This window comes from Tamandua tetradactyla, chromosome 1, assembly GCF_023851605.1.
Source record: "Tamandua tetradactyla isolate mTamTet1 chromosome 1, mTamTet1.pri, whole genome shotgun sequence".
NCBI classification, from domain to species: Eukaryota; Metazoa; Chordata; class Mammalia; order Pilosa; family Myrmecophagidae; genus Tamandua; species Tamandua tetradactyla.
The window spans coordinates 59704363-59726320 of NC_135327.1; the positions used below are offsets into that span (position 1 = coordinate 59704363).

Consider the following 21958-nt stretch of genomic DNA (forward strand, 5'->3'; position numbering starts at 1 on the left):
TGCCCTCTATTTCAGGCAGGACGCTAAGGGAGGAAGGGTGGGGCCTGCCTATCTTTAGGCCTCTGCCTGCCTTGACATCTGAGCTGTGGCTAATGTCCTCAGGGAACAACACCACACTCCCAGGAGCCTTAACTGGATACCAGAGGCTCGGGACCAAGCTCCCCTTTCCAAGACAGAGCCAGCTTCTGCTTGGCTAAGAGTGTGTACCCGCCCCAACACACTGGGGCTTGGGGGCTCAGACACATATGGGAGTGTAAGGTGTGGGACATGTGTCCTTAGCCAGATGGTTGCTGAGCTACTCAGGAGACCCCAGCAAGCACCTACTCCAGAAAGGTGTCCTCCAGTGCATGCCCATGGGAGAGGTCTTGCTGCAGGAAAGGAGAAGCCAGGGTCCAGTCGCATAGCCGGCCTGCAGCATGTGCCAGTCTTGGGTGCCTGCCACAGAGGTGGCACTAAATGTGTGGCTGTGCTGCCCGGGTTCCCTAGTAAGTGAAGACTTTCCCATCTTCTTTTGTGCTGGATGTTGGTGAGTTCTGGTGGAGGGCATGCTGCGGGGGGCTGAGCCTGGTTCTGGACTCCCCCAGACCCATGTCTGCTACCCACCTGCAGTGACTCTCCTGTGCTGGGTGTTTACTCCTCTGGGAATTGGGGATAGTCGCAACTGTATCACCACTTTCACACATTTTTCACCTGCACCCACATTAAGACGTACATTTTGCTTCTTGACATATCTTGATGTAAGTGAAGAAAAATGCTTCACAAATCTACACTTCTCACTCAGTGGGACGCTGATACTATTTCATTCTATTGCATTTTATAAAATGCTGGTCACCACCCACTACATTATTTTCAGGACCCGGTATTGGCCCCTGCGCCGATGATGTCATGGCCAAGAGGGAGAGCCGAGCGAGCCACACTCACAGGCGCACACACTCCCTCCCCTAGGAATTGTGCTAAGTGCCAAGCTGGGGAAGAACGCGGCGGTGAGCGAGTAGAGGGGGGTTCTCCGCGGAGTCCCGCGTTCGGATTAGGGCTCGGGTGGAGGGATGTTAAGGCACTGCGAGATAAAAAGAGGGGCTGTGCTCAGCGCCTTATATTTAGCGCCGCACACCGGAAGCGCGCCAGAAACCGGGAGCCACTACAGTACTTCCCCAGGGGCGCCCCATCTCCCGGCGCGGGGCCCTTCTGCCGGTTTGCACCCCGGGAGAAGGGGGCTCGGGCACCGCGATCCGGGAAACCCGGGGTCTCCGGACCAGCCGCGCTCCCGGGAGGGCGGCGAAGACCCGGGCGGACCGGCCCGCAGGGCGCACAGGTTAAGGAAGGGTTGTCCCGACCCAGTCCCTGCAGAGGGAAACACAGCCTAGGAGGTGGCGCCCGACCGCAGCGCGGCTCCGCCCTGGGGAGGGGGCGGACCCAGGACGCCTCTGGCCCCGCCCCACCAAGCTTGCGCACGCGCACTCCGACCAGTCCGCTCTCCGTTCTACTCCCCCGCCCGCCCAGTCTCGTGCTCCCCTACTCGCGCAGGGACCGCTGGGAGCAGGCGCAGGTGAGGGGCGGAGAGCAGGGGAAAGCTCTTCGCGGGCCGGCGACGCCGAAGTGCGCAGGCGCAGGGCCCGGGCCCGCCCCCCCCCCCCGAGGCGGTAGCGCGGCCATATTTAAAGAGGGGGAGACGCCGCGCGCCAATAGGAGGTGAGCGTGCGGGGGCGGAGCGTTGTGGCGCGAGGTCCCGGATGAGGCTGCGGCGCCCCTCCTCCCTCGCGCTGCGCTCTGAGTCCCGGCCGCGCGCGCCCCGCCTTCGCTCGCCCGGTTCCTGGCGCAGGACCCTGGGGCGGCGGTGAGGAGGCGCTGAGGGGGCGGCGGCGGCGGGGTGAGGAGTGCAGAGCGGCGGCGCGGCGAGCGCTAGGAGGAGCGGCTGCGGCCTGTCCGCCCCGCCCCCGCCCGCCGCCATGAGCGGCTCCTCGGGCACCCCGTATTTGGGCAGCAAGATCAGCCTCATCTCCAAGGCGCAGATCCGCTACGAGGGCATCCTTTACACCATCGACACCGACAACTCCACCGTGGCTCTCGCCAAAGGTACCGGCCCCACGGGAGGCCTGCGCCCCGCCCCGGGCGTCCCAACCGCCCCGGGGCGGCCCCCGAGGCCTGCGTCGCGCCCCCGCCTGCTGCCACCAGCCGGGTCCCGGGCCAGCGGAGCCCCGGCCCTGCCCGCGCTGCGCCCTTATCCGCACTGGGGTCTCCGGGTCGCGGCGGGGGCCCGCGAGGAATCCCGGGCAGCCCCAGCCCTGCGAGCGCGCTCGGCCCGCCGCACAATGGCCTCGCCCGCGCTCCGCCCGCAGCGTTATTGTGCGCCGGCCGCTCGGCCGCGGCGGGGTGGGGGGAGCGAGGGTGAGGAGTTGGGGGACGAGGGCGAGGAACGGGGGCGCGCTTGGTTTGAGCGGGAGGGGACTCCGCGCAAGATTCGCGGCCTAGAGGGACCTGGGGCTGAGGGGCCGCTGGTTCCGGGGACCCAGCCCCCTGCGGGATAAGCGGAGGGGCGGGGCGAGTGGCTGCGGAGTCTCCCCGGGCCTTCCGGGGAGCCGTGGGGTGAGAAAACACAATCCACAAGCCCTTTTGCAACCGATTAGGCGGTTTAGCGGAGTCTCCTGCTGGAAGGAATATCACCCGAGTTTAAGCCGTTTTCCTCCCATGATCCAGTCTTCTAGACTGTGGGCCTTATCCTTTTTTTGTGACCCACCGTATCGGCTCTAGTAACTACACTGAAGCCGCTGGGAGCCCTGAGAAGGCTGCTCTCTTGTGATTTTAGATTAGTCAGAATATTTTTTGAGCTTGTTTTGAGGCAGAAGCTAGCCTTAGAGAAAATGGGTTGTGCACTTCCCTTGCCCTTTGGGGAGAGAGTTCGGTGGGGATGGGCCCGAAATGGAACCTTTGGGTGTCTAGGCATGTCCTGAAGAGTCAGGTACCAGGCCTGCAGAATGCAGTCAGTCATCCAGCATTTTATAAAAGTGTCATGCTCACCGGTACTATTGGTACATTACTACATTTCGCGTGCGATCCCAATTAGAGAAACTGAGTCACGGAACGTGTCCCTAGAAGGGAGTAGTTGTGATCATGTAATATAGACGCTGCGGTGGAGCCCAGCTCTGTCCTAGAAATCAACAAAGAAAAAACTTGAGCCCTTGAGCTCTGCCTGTTGGGGTTAATACCCCAAGGAGGAATCTTAGCTCAGAATTTCTTTAAAGGATCAGAAGCTAATGTTGTCTGTCCAGTTTCTGGGACCTCCTCCTCCTGTGGTTTCAGATGTGGAAGGTGAGGATAGCAGTCTCACCAGTTTCTCTCCTGAGGAAAACAGAATCCCCAGGGATGTTGCATGGTGCGATTTCAGGCAGAAAAACAGCTGTTGGGCTGCTTGATCTGCCAAATCAGTGGTGAGCGGGGAGGTTTGCCAAGCAAACCTTGTTTTGCTGAGAGCCCTGCCCATGGGTGTGCTGCACTTGAGAATGGTGAGCTTCACGTTCACCTAGAACTTTCCTGGCAAAGCACCAGCTGATGTCTCTTGTAGGTTTTTCCACTGAAGAGCCGGGTTAAGTGGTGCTGTCCTGTGGCCAGGGTCAGGGCCTTGAGTGTCCTCTGCACTTTTAGCCTCCTGTCTTTTGGGAGGCTCCAGAGCTTACATACAATGTTGGAAAATTGACCGGATGCACTTGGCTAAGGACAACTTAACACTTCTCTTTCTCAACTCCTAAGTGAGGTCCTTTGGTACTGAAGACCGCCCCACAGATAGGCCTGCTCCCCCAAGAGAGGAAATCTATGAGTACATCATTTTCCGGGGAAGTGATATCAAAGATATTACTGTGTGTGAACCTCCGAAAGCTCAACACACACTCCCTCAGGATCCGGCTATTGTTCAAGTAAGTGTGTCACTATGCTCATGTGGGCATGGTCTCTATGATGTGCTAGTTCCAAATAGAGCTTCTGTTGCTGTCTGATTTGAGTGTTGTTTAACTCGAGAAAGAGCCTTCTAACGAAAAGTGGTTTAATCTTTGGGCAGTTGGTGTCCTGTGGAAGCCCTTAATTCATGGAGTGTGGGCTGTCGCTGGCCCCTTGCAAAGAAGGAGGTGCTTAAGGAACAGTACTTTCTGTAGTTTTTGGTGGGATGCAGCTAAAGCCCAAATGGAGGGTGTGAGTTTCAGGAGAGATGCTGGTGTGCTGTGTGACACAAGCCACATCCCAGCCCGCTGGGATTGGGGAACAGGTTGATGATTTCTTGTTAACGTAAGTATTTATTGGCTCTTCTGGGGCTGAGCACACGCACCAGCAGGTAGGAGGTGTGGTCGGCCGTGGGAGTGTGTGGAGAAGCACCTGGGCCAGACTTATGAACGGTTTGGAGGGAGGGTCCTTAGAGACTTGGGAGGAGGAAGGCACCTGTGTCAGGTGAAGGAGGTGGGAAAGGTCAGCCCAGCTGCAGCAGCAGTACTCGTGAAGACATCAGGGCAAGAGAGGTGGCCACTTGGGAACTGCAGGAGTTCTCCATCCACACAGATACAGCTCTGTGCATGGAAGGGAGCCCAAATCATGGGTGGTGTTTTAGTCGTGTTATGGAGACGCTACCTAATGGCAGTGGGGGAGCCATTAGAATGTTTTAATTGGTTTAAAGGAAATTCTTATCAGAATGATGTGGACACTCCCAGGTAGAGCTGGGAAAGAAATTTCCTGGAAAATGCAGCTTAAACCTTACTGGATGGAAGCTCACAGTCTTAAGGACTCATTAGTCATTTTAGGAGTGCTCAATAGAGTGACTTTTTCCTGTCTGAACAAAAGCTCTTGCGTTGCTCTTGTGTGTGTCTCATTGTTCAGTCTTCTCTGGGCTCTGCCTCGGCATCGTCCTTCCAGCAACATGTGCCTTACAGCCCCTTCCGAGGGATGCCGCCCTACAGCCAGCTGGCGGCCAGCTCCCTGCTAAGCCAGCAGTACGCCGCTTCCCTAGGCCTCGGTGAGTAGCCGTCTCCATCTGGTGTGCGCGAGTGCTAGGATGCTGAGCTCCAGGCCTGGGCTCCTGTTGTGTTCACCTCGCAGACTGTATTTTAATATAAACTTTGTAAATTATCTGGTGAAATGTCAGCTAGTTAGAAAGTTTAGTAACTGCTCAGTTCTGGGTGGCAGGCCGAGGTCTGAGCTGAGGAGCACGTTCCTTTGGGATGTCAGCCTGGATCTGGGTGGAAGTCCTGGTACGTCTGCTTTAGTGAATAGATACCTGATATGTACAGTTACATATAAGTTCTAACCATTTGCACATTTGTAAGCCTATAAATATTAAATTCAGCACCCACCTCTTAGATCCTTTGTACTGAAAATTACTTGCTCAAAAATTAAGTTTCAACCATGGTTGAATAACCTCAGAATAATATTCTATTCTATACACGTTCTCCCTTGTCCTTGACCTGGACATATCTTGGCAGGTGAATTCAGAGCGTTAAATTGGCAGACAGTTTGCCCACTCTTGCTTGTGAATCTAGCGGTAAGGTGGCCAAAGGCAGGGGGCACTATGACTAGGTCTGAAATGAGTTCTTTGGGTCACTTGCTACCAAAAGTCTGGTTTGGCTTGATTGCAATTCCGAGTGTGATAGGTACACTTCTTGGCCTGACTCATGTTTCTAAAATATGCTTATTTGAGCAAAGTGTTTTACGGGAGGTTGCTTGGCTCTTTCCAAGTTTGCTAGACACACGACAAGTGTACCATTACTTACTTTATACTTCTGTTTTTGCTCTTTTCTCCTTTATCTTCTTTTAGAGAAGTTGGTAAGCCCTCCAGCCTCAGCCGCTGCTTCAAGCCCTAGTTCTTCTCCATCTCCACAACCTGTTTCAGAGCTTGACATGTCCTCAGAGCCACATCAGCTCACTTCCAAGGGTAACAGCAGTCTTGGAGAACTGCATGCCGTTTTGCAAACCATCCTAAGAGCAAGGGGGTAAACTGGAACAGAGTGACAGTAACTGTGGCAGATAATTTGCTATGCCTATGGATCCATTAGGCTGCTTCGGTTTGGCCCAGCACTCAGTCCCAATTTATCAACTACCACAGAATTAGAGAAGGGTGACAAAGAATTGCCCTAACACTGCTCCACTCACCTTGGATCCAGAGTCTGTTTTGACCTGTGCCACAGCTACCGTGTGTGGGAAAACTCACTGTTTACAAAAAGCAGTTTCCATGGGGTTTTGATTTGTACTAACAGGTTATATTGGTGGGGGTCTTATGTCTGGACTGAGGGCTGCTGTTTAAAACTGCAGTGGAGCCTCCCTGTGTTGTCTTTGATCTGTGCCAGACATAGGTTGCCAGTTAAAGGCATTCAAAACTGGGGGCTTCATTAAAAGTCTTCATAAAATGAAGCCCCTTTAAAAAATTGGGTGACTGGCCTGAGCTCTTTGCCCAGGTGAGCAAGTGGTGGGCTGATGGGCAGCATGTTGGTGTGAGTGTGGACCCCTTTCTGTGGGGTGCAAGCACCTGGAGGGGCTTCATTACTTACCAACATTCTTCTTTTTTCTTTAACTGAAATTCTAATCTTCACCTTGATGATTCCCGTGCACATCTGCTGTATGTATGGTACCGTGTGCTTTGCCACAAGCCAGAGCCACCACTCTTCCATGATCTTAATCCGAGATCATAACTCAAGCTTTCATAAGCACACACAGCTGCTGTCATTCTGTCCCTGGGTACATGCTAGCTTCTGCATTGTGCCTCAGCTCCAGCGTGCCAGATTTCTAGAAGTAGTATATTTTTTCCACTTGAAAAGTACATTAGGGAATTTCATTGTTTTTAAACCATTTACATACAGCTCCTCATAGGGTAAGATAGGTTTTTTTTTTTTAATTGGTTTTGTTTTATAAAAAGCAAAAGAGTCCAAAATTGTCCCATCCAATTACAGTATGAGTGTGAACTGGGCTTAAATTGTGTTTGTCTCTTAAGAAAGGTCAAGATGTTGAGTGAGATGATAGAGAAGGTCGTATAGACTAATTCTCATTATAAAGAACACTTATACATTCTTACATATAACACCCTTCCCAACCTGTCCTATGAGTGCTTCTGGTGGTCTGGTTACAGTGAATTTTTTCCCATTCATTTCCCTAGTTTCTGTCCTATATAAAAAATAAGATGAAGTACCCAGTGTTTATCTTTTGTTGGGCTGCCCTTCAGTGAAGTTACTCAAACTTAGGGCTCACCCTGTCTCATACCTCTGCCCCTCTTCCCTGTCCAGAATTGCCCCATCTAAACAGTACCCACAGACCCAGGAGCTTGGGGGAGGAAAGGGAGGCGATGGATGGGTTGTGTGTGGTATGTCTCGCTTTCCTTGTCCTGTTAGGCTTGTCTTGTGTCATGGGAACCTCCTGTGGGGCTGGGCTTCTGAGCTTTCATCTCCATGTGCTTAGGACAGCCTGGGAACCCTTCATTTCTTTACGATGAACCTTTACTCTTGAAAGGAAGGTGAGCTGGTACTTTCTCTGAATTGCAGCTCTTCTTACTTCACCTTTTTTTTTTTGTATTTAGCAAAAACTACAGTATTCTAGAATTAAACTGCAAAGACTGACCACTTTTTCTAGAAGGTGCATATTGGGCTGGTTCTTCTCTAACATGCCACAGAACAAGCAGATTCTCAGATCCTATCTTGGGACCATTGAGCCCCCTCTGGGTCAGAGCCTGTATAGTTTTAGGAAACTGTTCTAAGCCGTCTGGGAGGCTCGCCTTTGTAGGCGGGGAGTAGTTTACTTCCTTGAGGTGCCTTCCTTCAGTGCTGGCTGGCGCTGTTGGGCCTTGGCTGGCTTTTGCTGCCTGAGCTAGCATCAGAATGGATGGCCCAGTCTGGGGAAGCTTTGCCTGGGTTTTACTGGAACTTATCTAGGCAGTTTCCTTCCTTTCCTGCTTGATTTGCCAGCCAGAAGGGAAATAGCTAGAAGGTAAGGCTTTCTCCTTTTTTCTGTTTTTAAACCCTCTTCCCCTCCCCAACTCAGGAGCTGCTTTTCCATCCGTCCCAGTTGGCAAGAGCCCTATGGTGGAACAGGCTGTCCAGACTGGTTCTGTCGATCACCTGAACGCCAAAAAGCTGTTACCTGGCAAGGGCACCACAGGGATGCAGCTCAACGGTCGCCAGACCCAGCCGAGCAGCAAGACCGCCAGTGGTATTGAATATTTAACTCCCCTGGAATTTGTTTGATGTAAAAGTGGTACACTACTTCCCAGGGTTATTAAAACAAAAAATAAACCTAAATCTTAAAATCCTGTATCCTTTTTGTAGGGCAGGCCTCTTGAAGCAGCTGCCTCTTCTGCTCAGCCCTTCCTGGTGCTGTGCTATGTTGCCGGCCCAGCCTGGTGGTGCTTTGCTTCCTTTGCTGGGTTTCTGCTTCTATAGGAGCTTTGCCTTAATCTTTTCTTTTGCGCCTTAGATGTAGCTCAGCCTGCAGCTGTGCAAAGTCAAGGGCAGGTGAATGACGAGAACAGAAGGCCTCAGAGGAGGAGACCAGGTAAGAGCTGTTGCCGTTCCAGCTCTGGGGGGCCACGTGTGGCCCAGTTGAGCTCTGCTTCCATCTGCCCTGCACTGAGTCATAGCTTCAGCAGGCCATGTCCCTCGCTTGCTGTCACCAGTGTGCACCCTTAATTCTTAGGTCTCCAGCACTAAGTAAACTTTGGAAAACTTTCTTGAAATCATCTCCTCGGGTTGGTGGGTCCCTTCAACCATGGGTGTCCCCTCCTCTCTCTTTCACAGGGAACAGGCGAACGAGGAATCGCTCCCGAGGACAGAACCGCCCAACCAACGTTAAAGAAAACACAATCAAGTTTGAAGGCGACTTTGATTTTGAGAGTGCAAATGCTCAGTTCAACCGAGAGGAACTTGACAAAGAATTTAAGAAGAAGCTGAATTTTAAAGGTCTGACCCATTATGAAAGCAGTGTCCCTCCAGAAGCATCTGTAGAGTGCCTCATAGACTAACTGGAGTGATCAGTCTGGAAGAAGTGTCTGCTAAGGAGGTTTCGAGGTGATAGTCGTCTTCTGGATGGGGTTAACAGGAAAATAGTCCTCGTGGAAGAAGGCAGAGACCATGGGAGGAGGTTCTAAGAGATTTCCACTTAGCTTAAGACACTTAGGCAAGATGTCTTTTAACAGTGTCGTACCATGTGGCTGCCAGGTGGATCCCCAGTGATGGGACCACCCTGAAAGAAAATGGGCTGTTTGCTTCCCCTGCCTTTTAATGCATTGGCTTTTCTTCTAGATGACAAAGCAGAGAAAGGGGAAGAGAAAGACCCTGCGGTGGTGACTCCAAATGATGAGACCTCAGCCGAGGAGGACCTTCTGGGGCCTAACTGCTACTATGATAAGTCCAAGTCGTTCTTTGACAATATCTCCTCTGAGCTCAAGACCAGGTAAGGTCTGAGTGAATTGGTGGAAAACACTCATTCTGCTTGTCTGAACAGGACCACACTGTAGTGGCACGCCTTGAAGAGCAAGAGGGTGGGAGAGGAGGTAGGTTTGAGTAGGTTTTGTGTGTCATTGTAATGATTGTGGCTTTAATTCTGAGTGCTGTGGGAAGCTCTCGAGGGTGCTGAGCTGAGAAGTGATGTGATCTGACAGGCTCCCAGCCTGCTTGTTGAGACTGAAGCTGGGTGGCCAGTCCAGAGATTTTTGTAGTAATCAGGATGTCTTGGAATAGGTTAATGATGGTGGTAGTGAGAATGATTGGATTCTGAATCCATCAAGACGGTAGAGCTAACAGGATTTACTGATAAGGATGTGAGAAGAATATAGAATGACTCCAAGGTTTTTGGCTTAGGTAACTGAAGGATGAAGTTACTGTTTCTTAATGAGTAAGCCTGTGGGTGTCAAAGGTTTTGGGGCAGAAGAGGAGCTGTTTCAGATGTGTTGAATTTGAACTGCCTATTAAATATCCCAGCTGGGTACAGAGGTGGATTTAGGAGACTGGGGTTCATGGAGAGGGGTCCAGGCAAGAGATGCAAACTTTAGCACCATCAGGGAGTGTTGGTTCTGTGTTCTCATAACTCCCCCACCACTTAAAGCATAAGCACCATCTTCTCAGGGACCCAGTCTATCTCGGCCCGCCCTACTTCTCCTGGTAGGATCTGGGGTGTGCCCCCACCAAGCACACCAGTGTCAGGTGCTCAGCATAGTGGGCAGAGGGTGAGTTTCTACTGAGCAGCCGAGCCTGTGGTAGTTTGTAGGATGGCCAGGAGCCCTGTGTTGGTGTTTTGGTCTCCAAGTTTGTGACCGGTCACTGACCCCATAGGGTGGCTCCAGGAACAACCTGTGTTTTCCTTGGCTTTCTGAGGAAGAAGCATCACTCAGGGCTATGAATGATGCCAGCAGCAGTTGTGATTCTCATGTACCTTTTGTGTGGTTTAGTTCCAGGCGTACTACGTGGGCCGAAGAGAGGAAGCTCAATACGGAGACCTTTGGGGTGTCAGGGAGGTTTCTTCGTGGCCGTAGTTTCCGAGGTGGATTTCGTGGGGGCAGAGGCAATGGTACAGCTCGTCGCAATCCAACGTCCCACCGAGCTGGGACTGGCAGGGTGTAAAGAGTACCCGAAGGTGAGTAAGGGTATTTTCTAGATGGAGAATGTGTGGGCTCTTGGTGGGAGGCAGTTGGGGCAACAGTATCTAGAGAGGAGCCTGTCTAGTAGGAGATGAGGTACCAGGGAGCGGTTAGTTTTCTCTCCATCTTCCTGGAAGAAGAAAAGCCTCAAGGTGACAAGGCCAAAAGGCCTTGAGCTCTTCAGTTTCCTGGGGAGCCCTTAGAGACAACAGCCCCCAGCTCCAGTATGGACCAACTAAGCTGGATTCTAGGGAGGGCCGGGCCCCAGTGTGGTCAGCACTCCAGGGGATTCCAGGGTATGCATCAGCTGTCTTTCTTTTTTTTTTAATTAATACAAAGGCTTTATTTCCTTTACAGTTAAAATTTATCAGTGGTGTACTAAGATTTGACTTGGCCTAGAAACCACTTTTTTTTAAAAGTTTTATCCACACACCATATAATCCATCCTACTTGTGCAATCAGTGGCTTTTGGTATAATCACAAAGTTCAGTGTGAGAACATTCTCATTTCTTCTGAGGGAAAAAATCCCATACCCCTTATATTCTCCTATTATTGACAGCTATCAGTTGCGTTTTTAACAGTCCCCAGGGTAAGGTTTGAGAAGCCTGTGTGGGGTGCAGTGAGTGCGCTTATAGGTGTGCCTGATGCTGCCAAGCCCTGGTTTGGGCCGTGATAGACAGGTCTGGGAAGGCTGGCCTGAGCCAGAGAGGGAAGGAGGGTGAGCAGCTCCTGGTCAGAAGCCACAGTGCCAGCCTTCTGTTGGGCAGCTGCATTCCAGAATGTGCTAAGTGTGTTAACTTTGAGAAACCAACTTAGTGTCTGTTTTCTCACAGGCTCCTCCTGAAGCAGCACAGACATGAAGCTGTGTATAGAAGGACACACAGAAAATGCTGCACTTATTGCGGGGAGAAATGGGTCACTTTGTTTACCAAGTTTGGAAGATTCCCATACTACTTGTGTTTGGACTTAATTGAACTTGGACATGGTCTGAGTTAGAACCACTTATTTTTTGGGGAAGTGTTCATGGGTAACCTCTTTGAGGTGTCTTGGCCTATTTTTCCTTTGCAGTTGCACACAGCCTAATTCTAAGGTTTTAGTATTTTGCAGAAAGGTTTCTGTAGCTCAAGCTGGACCCTCACTTGATGACTTTTCTTTTAATGACAGCTTTGACTTTAAAGTGGAACCAAATCTCATCTGGCAGATGCAGCAGCCAAGTGTGTCTTCCTTGGTGCTGCTGGCCTGGCACCCCCACTGCTGGGCGTGGTCTCAGGAGTCAGGGCCCACACAGGGCAGGAGTAAGGGGTGGGGGTGGGGCCCGGGCAGGGAAGTGGGGCATTGCACGGATCATGTTGTGAAAGTGAACCAGCGTACCCTGACGTCTAGTGTATAGTTAGCAAGGTTGGGGTTGGCAGGGGGTAGGAAAGAACAGGGGGTGACTCCTGGGCAAAGGAAGAGGGGCCCTAAACACCAGCTGCTTAGCTGGCACCTGTGGAGCCCTGTGTCCCCATAGGGCCCTCCTTAACCTGCCCGTCTCAGATGTCATTCAGTTCAGTGTTGGACTCTGGCAGAATGCTCTTGAGTGTTCTCATCTCTTTTGGAAATGAGCCAGTCTTTTTTTTTTTCCTGGGCAAGGTCAGTTGACCAAAAGCATATTTCCTCTCAGTTGTAAATAGTTTTGTGTTTTTGTTTTAAAGGTGGGGGGAGGGAGGGTGGGGAATATAAATTTGTTGCATGAATAAATGGGTCAGACATTTAGTGTAAGCATGCGTCCCTCTCACAGGGCATTTTGTTGAAAATAAGCACCTTGGTAACTAAACCCCTTTAAGTAGCTATAAAGGTTTTAGTTATGTATTGATTAAGTTACTGTAAAGGCTTGGGTTTATTTTTGTAGGACTTACTGGCTAAGAGTTAGAACAGCAGTGGGGCTGCTCTGTTGGAGTAATGTAAATTGTGATTATAAATAAACATGCAAATGTCTAAAAGTCCTTTCCTTTCCTGATAGCTCTAAAGTATAAAAGTCTCACTACTCTGCTGCTCAAATCACTTCTGGCATGATGCCCAAAGCTCCACTGGCTGCCTGTTATGAAAACCATTCCCACTCTTGAGGGATGGTACCTGTTTGGGGTGGGAGGATTGGGGTGGGGGGTGGGCCCTGGTGGTCTCAGAACCAGACTGAGAAGGCTGGTCTGGACGCCTGGGCCTATGCTCACTAGAGGCCATGCTCACCTGGGATGGATGGCTCTGCTTTCCAGGAATCTTGTGAGTGTTTCAGGCGAGGGGACAACAGTTTCAGTTCAGAGATAAACCTTCAGAAATGGCACCTAATGCTGCCTTAATGCAGCTTCCAGCCTCGCCAAAATGTCTGTATTCTCAGCTTTGTGAGACTTCTAACTCCGGGGAGCCACTCAGAAAAGCTAAGATGGCTTGCTACTCATCTTATGATCAATTATCTTTGTTATTTTAAATAGTAATTATGCGAAGAACAGGAGAAACTCCAGTAACTTAATATTCCTTAAATATTTGCTTGTTGCAGTTTATGCCTGTGATTTAATTAGGTTCCAAAGCAAAAATGTTAAATGGGCAAAAAATGGTTTATAACCTTTGGACCTGGCCAGGGATTTGGGCTGACTTCCCTTTCTGGGCAGTTAAAATGATGGCCCCAAACAGACTACTTAACCATTCCATTAGGTACTGATTTCACTGATCACAGTCATTCAAATTTGAACAAATTGTTAGCAACAAGTAAGTAATTCAGCGGGTGAACTAACAGGTATTCTGAATACAGCCAACAGACACCTTGCTATTAAAATTTTAAAGACAATTCTGACAATTGTATGCTTTATGCTGACCTCAAAATGTATTTGTGCTGCCTTGCAAAAGAGAAGGGCCATAAAGCAAGAACCAGATCAAGAGAATTAAAATGCAGAGGCCTAAAAGTGCTAACAGTGTGGCTGGAGTGGGCAGCCCAAGGACCCACAAGGCCCTTCATCCAGCCCCCGCAGGCTGTGGCGAGCCAGGAAGCTCCCTGGGTTTATCGAAGTCCAGAACAAAAATTCAGTGTTGAACCTGGATGTTGAGCACCTACTACTCAGCTGCAAAACCACTCAGGCTAAAGAGGTTGCTACTGATATTCTGTGAAGCGGTAGCTTAGGACCATGATTTAAACTGTTGTTGGGATGGAAGCCAAAAGGGGAATCCTGGTCAAAAAACTAGGAAGAGTAGGAAATACCCAGGAACAGAAGATAAGACTAGTTCTGAACAAGGTGGCTGCTCTGAAATTTGAGGAAAGATTTAACGGAGGTCTCTCTCTATGCCCCCAACACTGCTACCTCAGAAGACCTGAGTAAGTTCTAAAGACAGCAAAGTCCTGAGCTCAGAGGTCTAAAGGAGAGGACTTCTGATGTGTGGCTGCACAGAACCACTGTGTCACAGTAGCCTCACAGGAACCACAGTTCGTTCCAGGAGCTGCTTAGACTGAAGGGCCTTCCACCACCCTCAAAAGAAAGAACCCTGGGCTCAGATAACTGGTCCGTCTTAAAGCCCAGCGACGGAAGCTCAGATACTAAAAGCAAGGGGATGAGATTACATTTTCTAACAAGTTATTGAAATTATACCTAAAAAAAAGGTTTAAAAATAATGGAAATTTATTGTAGGACCTTGACAGTTTGGGTAAATAGAATGGAGATGCCTACACATCATTTTGAGAATCATCCATGATTTGAATTTAAAAATTGCTACAAGCAAGGAGATTTAATTCATCATGATGCTTTCTTTTGTTTCTTCTTTTCGTTTTCTTCTTTTTCTTTTTCAATTTCAGCAACGTATTTCTCAATTTCTTCAGGATTTAAAATCTATGTGGGGAAAAGTAAATATGGTCAACACTTGAGCTGCACAAGTGCCCTCCTTTGGTGAGGGGAGCTCTGGATGCCAGCCAAAGTTTGTATCCCAGCTCCTGTAGCAGTGTGGAGCTGGACTCAGGTCTTTGACAAGAGGCTCCTGTGAAAATAGGACCACATGTATCTGATCTAGCTAACAACAGTCTGTGCCTATACCTAGCTGATGGTTTTCAAAGGCAGCAACAAATGTGCAATTGTGGACAGCTTTTTATCGTGCAGAGAGGCCTTGCAAGCAGAGGCTTTAGGCTGGAGTGTTTTTTTTTTAAGATCCATCTTTGGGGTGCTTGGGAAGGCAGCTCTTTCCTAAGCCTAAAATCACTCAGCAAAATGGCCATGTTTCTTCCTAAACTTCCACTGCCTCTGTCCTCACCAAAGAAAACTGGGGGATAAAGAGCCCATTTTTTTCAGCAGGCTAAAGAACACAAACAAATGTGAGTATTACCTTGAGGGCTTGGTCTCGCCTCATCACAGCAAGCTCAATGTTTTTGCCGCCTGACTGAACCACCTTGAAGGGGTGAGAAAAGAAAGTTAATGAGAGCAAGACATACCTCTCTGACCTCAAGACCAAACCAAAACTAGCCCTCATCAGGACCTTGTGGGGTGAAAAGTATGTCCCCAAACCAAGCTGTGTCACCAAAGTGGAGGGCAGCCAAACCACAGACCCAAGCCCCAGCTCCCAAAGCCTTTGTCCTAAAGACATTTAAGCCTGAGAAGTTCATTTGGGGTACATGTGCACAATCTCCCCGTGTGTCTCTAGGCAGTTGGCCTCTGCTCAGACCATGAACCTATGCACTAAACCTCCCACCACATGCAGCCATTCTCACCACTGAGTTCCAACCTCTAAACTCCAGCCTGCCCTCCCAGTTACCCCTTCTCAAGGCCTTTCTTTGCCTCCCCCCTCTAGCATTCCTCAGCTATTGACAAAACCTAAGATGCCGTGATGCCCAAGCATGATTTCTAGCTCTTTCCTTTTCATTTCCTGACTTTAATGGTAGCGCAATGCCTCAGAGAGGCCTAGTGACAGTGATGAGAACATATGACATTCCATGTTCACATCCTGCTTCTGCTGCTTCCTAGTGACTAGAAGCAGGTACATTTGTCCTATTTGTATGAAAGAGCTGATAACAGTGTCTACTCCATGGAGGAACATGCTAATTGTGATAAGCAATAGGACAGTGCCTGGCACACAGGAGGCTATCACCATTAGCCCACCTTGATGCTTCCTTGTTTAACCCCACACTCTGCAGCAGTCACCCTGTTCCATCCAGCCCAAGACACCATTCCAATGTGCATGTCTTCACTAATCTTACCCAGAATGCAAACACTTACTTCCAGAAGAGCCTTGATAACGAGCTTGATGGCCAAGTCATCCGCTTCAATGGCTTCGTCAGTGTAGTTCTTCTCCAGGAACTCACGCACTGACTTGGCACCTCGTCCAATGGCATTGGCCTGAGACAGATGTGTGGGCCAAGTCAGAGACAGCCCAACCATGCAACCACCCTCGCGTGGGCTGGCTCACCAGCAGCCGCCCTCACCTCTCCCCCAGTTCTGCCTGACTTGCGCTCCAGGTGAGAGGCAGCACAGTGCACGAGGTAACTGGACTGGAGCCTGCCCCACAGCTTTCTTTCACCAAGGGCTCTTCAAAGTTAGTACCCATTTGTAACAAGAACGTGATTACACTTTTATCTCATTACTGAAAGACTTTAATTTACACTATATTGTGCCTTGCCATCCCTTTGACTTTCTTCCAAACAGCAGTGTTAAATTTTTTTTGCTCCTGTATCATTGTACAGGTCAGAATAAACGGAACATCTGCCGTGTAGACACACATTTGTAGGGTCTGCTGCGTATACACACACTTGCAGGACTGGGTTCACTTAAACAATCACCAGTCATCGATTCAGGCTTGGAGGAGGCCTAATGCCTGTCAATCACACCCAAAGGCATTTTTCTGCAAAGATGCTCCAGGCCCCTTTTTCCCACTCCCGACATACCTTCCAGGCATGATATGTGCCAGAGGGGTCCGTCTGATACAGTCTGGGAGTGCCGTCAAAGTCAAAGCCCACAATGAGAGCAGAGATGCCAAATGGTCTGCGCCCGTTGCTCTGTGTATAGCGCTGGCAGGAAAAAGAATGCATTACTGACATTGTGTTCCTGGCTTGGTGATAGCACTAAGACCTCAAGACCAGCTAAAAAAAAAAAAAAAAAAACACCAGCAATGCCCTAAACAATTGTGCTTTCCTTAGAAATCCCAGTGAAGGGATGAACACATTCTAAATTTGATGCCCACATCCAGGTTATCTGTAACCCAAATGACAAATGAAATTAGCCAAGTGTTCAACATTCCTCCTGTCCTCTCTGCATGTCCAGCTGCAGACATCATTCTTAGTGACCTGCCCATGACCAGAACTGCATCACAAAGCACACCTGAGGCCACCTGGGAGTTATCCTAATGAAGGACAGATGTTCCCTATCTGGTTACAATGGTTTTAGGGACCAACTGCATATTACCACAGAATGAAGGGGCTTCTAGTCCCCTCCCAAGTGCTTGGTTGTCAGCCATACAGAATGGCAAGGCAAAAGCAAAAACTATTATTTTCCTTCAGAAACACAGATTGTGACTGCCCCATACCACTAAAATAACAAAGATGCCACAGAAGACTAGGTTATAGTAAATTCTAGGTGTACAATGAAAGAACAGAACCAAACCCTGGGACAAACGCAGTCTTGTTTTCTTACACACGTAAACATCTCATGAAGTAACGTGGGACCCTTTCCATGAAAGGAAGCTGCACTGAGGCAGGTTGGCACCTACCTGCTTCAGGCTGGCAATATAGCGGGTGATATACTCCACCGTGACTGGGTCCTCCACGGTTAGCCGGTGGCTCTGGCACTCAACCCGTGCCCTGTTGATTACTATCCTGGCGTCGGCGGTGAGCCCTGCCATGACAGGGAAGCAGGGTTTCCATCCTTGCCACACACCACCCGCTCCCGTGATACAGATGACACAAGCAGGATAGCAATTAACCTTTGGCAAAGATGCCAAAACCTGCCTCTGAAACCCACGGGGTCCTGTGGAGTAGCCAACAGCAGAGAAATCTGGGCATATAAAAACAAGGGTGGAGCAGACCCCATTTAGACACACTAGCTGAGCCCTCTTAAGAATCCTTTGAAAGACAAACTAATCCCTAATTTGGTTTACATGAACTGGAACCCCCCTAAAATGGATCTGCTCAGGATGAAATAAGTTAATCCACACCAAGTGCTTAGAACATTCCAGCACAGGGCAAATGGTCAATGCATACCATCCTGCTGCTGCTGCTCATAATGGCAGGACACCATCCTCTCCATTTGACCCTTTAATAGGAGCATTCTTCGCTCTAGAAAGCCTGACCCTTCTCTTGAGCATAACTAAATGGAATGGGAAAATCACAGTGAAGTGCTAAAAATAAACAGTGATTGTGACAGCCCAGCAGCTATGCTCTGTTATTTATTTAGTGACTTGTGCTTTAGCCACTTGAGAGAGGGGCCCAAAGAAATTCTGGCCAGCTCTTTTTACAGTTCCAAATAATTTCTTTTCTTTTTTATTCAGGGCCGGGGGGGAGGCAGTGGGGATGCCTGGTCCAGGAATTGAACCCAAGTCTCCTGCATGGAAAGTGAGCATTCTTCCACGTAACCATCCGTGTACCCTCCAAATAATTTCTTTTAAATGTTTTCAGCTTCCCCCGTCTTGTAATAACCCATCCACCCAAGCTGGACTCCACTGCTCTGCTCTGTGCTAGGACTCTAAGAAGCAGAATACTGTTCCCAGACACATACCTGCAAATGCCATGCAGACGTTGTCATCTAGCGCACAGATCTTCCGCACCGTTCTCTCATCCTGCAGTTTGGCCACTGATTTCTTCTCCACACCAAGAACAACGATATCTTTTCCTCGAACACCAACCTTCAATGAGAGCCAACACACCACTTAAGAAAGCAACATAAGGCTCTGCCCCTACACAAAGAAACACTAAGAGCAGAAGACATTAACATAGATCACAGACATCCTGGGGAAAGCAGCCCCAGAAGGTGGGGGAGCACCTCCCTCCTCCATTGGCTGACATTACACCCCAAATGTCACTGGTGGAACCAGCACAGGTATCCTGACCTAAAGTGCCTGATGCTGTCTGTGCCTTTAAAAGACCATTATGTAGTTCCAATGGCAGCATAACTAACTAAGCACCATATAATCTGTAACCCTGTATCATTTCACACTAATGAACCAGCAAAGCAGAGGGCCTTTAAGCCCCAGACCCAGATATTCAAGCCAGGTATTCTGGAAGCGGTGTTTTCTGGAGCTGTGGAGTTATTCCCCCACCCCTCTTTTCTGTGCCTGAATAGCCAAGGCACACAGCTGTGTGAGGGGCCGCTTTTCATGGAGGGATGACTGTATCAGCATTTACTGGGAGGTCAAACTCTCCCCTTTCACAGCTGACACTTTAGAGGAGACAATTGGTGTGGCCATTATTAAAAAAACAAAAAAACACCGATGGCCAGTTAACCCCTCCAGTCAAGACAGGAACAGACATGTATGGCACAGTTGGAGAAGTAAAATCCCCTCTTACTTCAGAGCATGGAGCATGGTCTCTCAGCCTCTGCAGGATGGGCATTTTAGGGCATGTAATTCTCAGTTGTGGGGCGTCCTGGGCACTGTGGGATGTCTAGCAGCACCCCTGGCTGCCACCCACAAGATGTCAGGAGCACCCCCCTCCTGAGACCTGACCACCAAAAACGTCTCCAAACGCTGCCAAATAACCTCTGCCTAAATCGCCACTGACTGAAAATGTGTTTGAGTTTCCAAGGGCTTTCTCTTGTTCTGTCTTACATGATCTTCAAAGTAATGGTGAGGGAAAGAAGCCCAGGCCCAGAGAGCTCGGTGGGTTAAGCAAAGCCACAGCTTTCACACATAGTTCTGTGAATTTTTGAAGTGTTTTCATTTCTTGAATTTTTGGTTGTCTTGAAACTCAGGCTCCAGGTCTATCTGCTGGCCTAACTCAACTTATACAGCACTGGGAGAGGAGTCGGCTGTCCCGCCCCCCATCCCCACTCCCCTTGCTGCCCCAGCAGCCAGCTGTGGCTTTGCTTGACCCACTGAAACCCCTCAAATACCAGGTGATTAAAAAAAAAAAATCTATCATGCAATCTGACCAATGAGAAAACAGACAACTATCTCAAAGACACCATGGGTGTAAACTGCAAACAGCAACACCAAGGGTACCCAACATGCGCGATAGTTCTGGCAAGAGGTACCTGCTCAGATATGAAGTGACAAGGGGTTGGATCACTGCTGAGCCTCGGACCCAGGACAGCCTGCCCTGCCACCTATGAGGACCACTGCCTCCCTCTCCTTTCCCCCGGGTGGGGAAAGACCTGTAACACTCCCCAGCTCTCTTGTTGCTCCGCCGTGCATCAGCACCCACACATACCATCCCTGCACCCCAGGTTCCCTCGGCCTGCAGAGTGCAAAGGTGAAGGCCCAAGATGGCCGTCACCGCGTCACCTCGCCGCGCTAGGGACAGTGCACCCTGACAACCAAAGATGCTAAAGAGAGACGAGAGTGACTTTGAATCCTGCACTTCTCTCGGGGACCTCTGCGGTTTCTGAAAACCACTAGTAAACATCTACAGTTTATGACCTTCAAATTAAAATTCAACGGCCCACCTTGCCGCCCCAAGCCCAAACTATAGGGAATAAACGGCCCCACACAGTGCGCGTGTTCTGCTTTTCTGTGCAAACAGAAGAAAGCGACACCGACACTTCCCCAGCGGGACAGCAGGTCACGAGGACTTCCCCAGTTTGTCTAAGGACACCGACGCCGCCGTGCCTTCCCCGGGCGCTCCGCTGATGTCACTGCGCTGACTTTAAGAGGCAATTTACCAAGAGGCTGCTCCCTAGGCGAAGGCGAGGCGGTCGACAGAGCGACTCGAGCGACGCATGCCGGGGCCCACTGAGAACACACGCTCTGCGGCCAGGGGGAAGGCGGCTCGGGGCTGGGCCGCTCGCCCGCGCCCCCGGCACTACCACAGGTCCTGCTCGGACACGCGCAGCCGGCGCCCCAAGCCTGGGCTCCGAGACACTGCGCCGCAAACGGCAACACGGAACCGCGGGCCACAGCACGGAAACGCGCGGGAACACAGCAGCCCTGGCGGCGGGGTCCAGGGCGCCCACCCCCGGGCATGACCCCAGGTCCCCCGGCCTCCCTGCTTGTTCCGGGGCGCGCACCTTCCCGACGACGACCCAGGGGCAGCCCGGCCCTCCCCGCCGCCGGCCAGCCAGCTCCACTTCCGCCCGGATCCCCGGCCTCGCGCAAGGCCCGGACCCGGGCTCCCGCCAACCCCGCCGGGTGCCGCCTCACCGCGGTCGAGCCCTTCTTGACGGCTTCCTGAGCGTACTCCACTTGGAAGAGGTGGCCGTCGGGCGAGAAGACGGTGATGGCGCGGTCGTAGCTCATGGCCGGAGGCGCGGCCGCAGCCTGGCTGACGGAGAGCTGTGGCCGCCACCGCCTCAAAAGCGCACACTCATCGCTGCGCACCGCGCGATTCCCGACGCCACTGCGCCGCCGCCGCCGCCGGCCCCCTCGCGGCCTACGCTGCTCTACGCTGGGGGCGCCCTACGCTGCTCGCGTCTTACGCTGCTAGTGCTGTACGCGGCTGGCACCTTACGCTACTGGCGCCGTACGCTGCTTTACACGGCCGGCACCCTACGCTGCTGGCGTAAGGCGGCGTGCGGCGCGCTCCCGCGCCGGGGTCGGAACAAACCACTGCGGCCCGGCCGGGGGTGGGGCAGTCAGTGACGGTGGTGGGGGCGAGGCGTGCTGGGCTGTTGTTGGGGATCGCACCGCGGGGCTCGGGCTCTGCCGTAGCCGGCGCGAGGGCCCGCGGGCCGGAGGGCCGGAGGGTGCGGAGGCGGCGTCGGGGTGGGCGAGCCCACGATGCGGCACCCCCCGCGCCCTCCCCTCCGCCCCCCCACCGACTGCGGAGAATGAGAGCCCTCGGCCGCGGAGCGCAGCCGGAGAATAAGCCCCTCATGATTAAGGCCTGAGCCCCGCGCCGTCGACATGTCCGTGGCTTTCGCGTCCGCCCGGCCGAGGGGGAAAGGGGAGGTCACACAGCAGACCATCCAGAAGGTGGGCGTGGGGCGCCCCGCAGGTGCTGGCGAGTGCGCACGAGTGCCGGGACGCGGGAGGGCGGCGGGAACAAAGCGCGGTGTGCAGCCGGGCCGCCGGGGGCACCGAGCCGTGCCCTCAGGGGCGCTTCCGGAGCCGCGCGCGCCGAGCCCGGGCCAACTTTGTTGGGGGCTGTCCGAGTGGCAGGGGCCCGAGCGACCGGCGGGGGATGCCTGGGTTGGGTGAGAGGCTGTGGGTTCCCCGCCGCCCCTCGGGGCCCCGGGGCGCGGGCTCGTCTAGTTACGCTGCCAGCCTGGATGGCGAGGA

At 51.5% G+C, this 21958-nt stretch overlaps 3 protein-coding genes across 8 annotated transcripts in view; 2 read left to right on the forward strand and 1 right to left on the reverse strand.

Moving 5' to 3' along the window:
* Positions 1 to 1770: 1770 nt before the first annotated feature.
* On the forward strand, positions 1771 to 12570 carry LSM14B (LSM family member 14B). 5 transcript variants are annotated; one of them, XM_077116997.1, is made up of 10 exons: positions 1779 to 2073; positions 3745 to 3908; positions 4855 to 4990; positions 5789 to 5905; positions 7999 to 8166; positions 8431 to 8508; positions 8751 to 8912; positions 9255 to 9405; positions 10400 to 10584; positions 11422 to 12570. In XM_077116997.1, exons 1-9 carry the CDS (start codon positions 1947 to 1949, stop codon positions 10569 to 10571), a joined length of 1275 nt encoding a protein of 424 aa, XP_076973112.1. In that variant the 5' UTR covers positions 1779 to 1946; the 3' UTR covers positions 10572 to 10584; positions 11422 to 12570. The 5 variants fall into 5 exon arrangements, 4 of the variants coding, with proteins under 4 accessions (XP_076973128.1, XP_076973112.1, XP_076973138.1 ...); XM_077117004.1 differs by lacking the exon at positions 1779 to 2073 and adding an exon at positions 2641 to 3306; XR_013157936.1 differs by lacking the exon at positions 11422 to 12570 and having other exon boundaries at positions 1771 to 2073; positions 9255 to 9505; positions 10400 to 10510.
* A 1644-nt stretch (positions 12571 to 14214) lies between these two features.
* On the reverse strand, positions 14215 to 21088 carry PSMA7 (proteasome 20S subunit alpha 7). Its single transcript, XM_077117044.1, has 7 exons — positions 20882 to 21088; positions 18304 to 18430; positions 17300 to 17424; positions 16479 to 16601; positions 15814 to 15933; positions 14927 to 14989; positions 14215 to 14439 (listed from the first exon to the last, which is right to left on the reverse strand). The coding sequence occupies exons 1-7, from the start codon at positions 20975 to 20977 to the stop codon at positions 14347 to 14349; spliced, it is 747 nt and encodes a 248-aa protein (XP_076973159.1). The 5' UTR covers positions 20978 to 21088; the 3' UTR covers positions 14215 to 14346.
* A 364-nt stretch (positions 21089 to 21452) lies between these two features.
* The window catches only part of SS18L1 (SS18L1 subunit of BAF chromatin remodeling complex), a 32872-nt gene continuing 32366 nt past the window's right edge, over positions 21453 to 21958 (forward strand). The window contains exon 1 of one of the 2 annotated variants that reach the window (XM_077117057.1): positions 21453 to 21652. In XM_077117057.1, coding sequence (XP_076973172.1) covers positions 21584 to 21652 — 69 coding nt within the window. In that variant the 5' untranslated portion in view covers positions 21453 to 21583. Of the gene's footprint in view, positions 21653 to 21816; positions 21874 to 21958 lie in introns of those variants that run through there. The other variant, XM_077117072.1, reaches the window with a different exon arrangement.

Excerpts from the sequence above, each read along its gene's own strand:
- PSMA7 (XM_077117044.1), bottom strand. The coding sequence starts at position 20,977 with ATGAGCTACGACCGCGCCATCACCGTCTTCTCGCCCGACGGCCACCTC. Across the intron at positions 16,602-17,299 it reads ATATTGCCAGCCTGAAGCAG|CGCTATACACAGAGCAACGG; the intron begins GTAGGTGCCAAC and ends TTTTCCTGCCAG. Across the intron at positions 14,440-14,926 it reads GGCGAGACCAAGCCCTCAAG|ATTTTAAATCCTGAAGAAAT; the intron begins GTAATACTCACA and ends TTCCCCACATAG.
- LSM14B (XM_077116997.1), top strand. The coding sequence starts at position 1,947 with ATGAGCGGCTCCTCGGGCACCCCGTATTTGGGCAGCAAGATCAGCCTC. Across the intron at positions 3,909-4,854 it reads AGGATCCGGCTATTGTTCAA|TCTTCTCTGGGCTCTGCCTC; the intron begins GTAAGTGTGTCA and ends CTCATTGTTCAG. Across the intron at positions 8,913-9,254 it reads GAAGAAGCTGAATTTTAAAG|ATGACAAAGCAGAGAAAGGG; the intron begins GTCTGACCCATT and ends CTTTTCTTCTAG.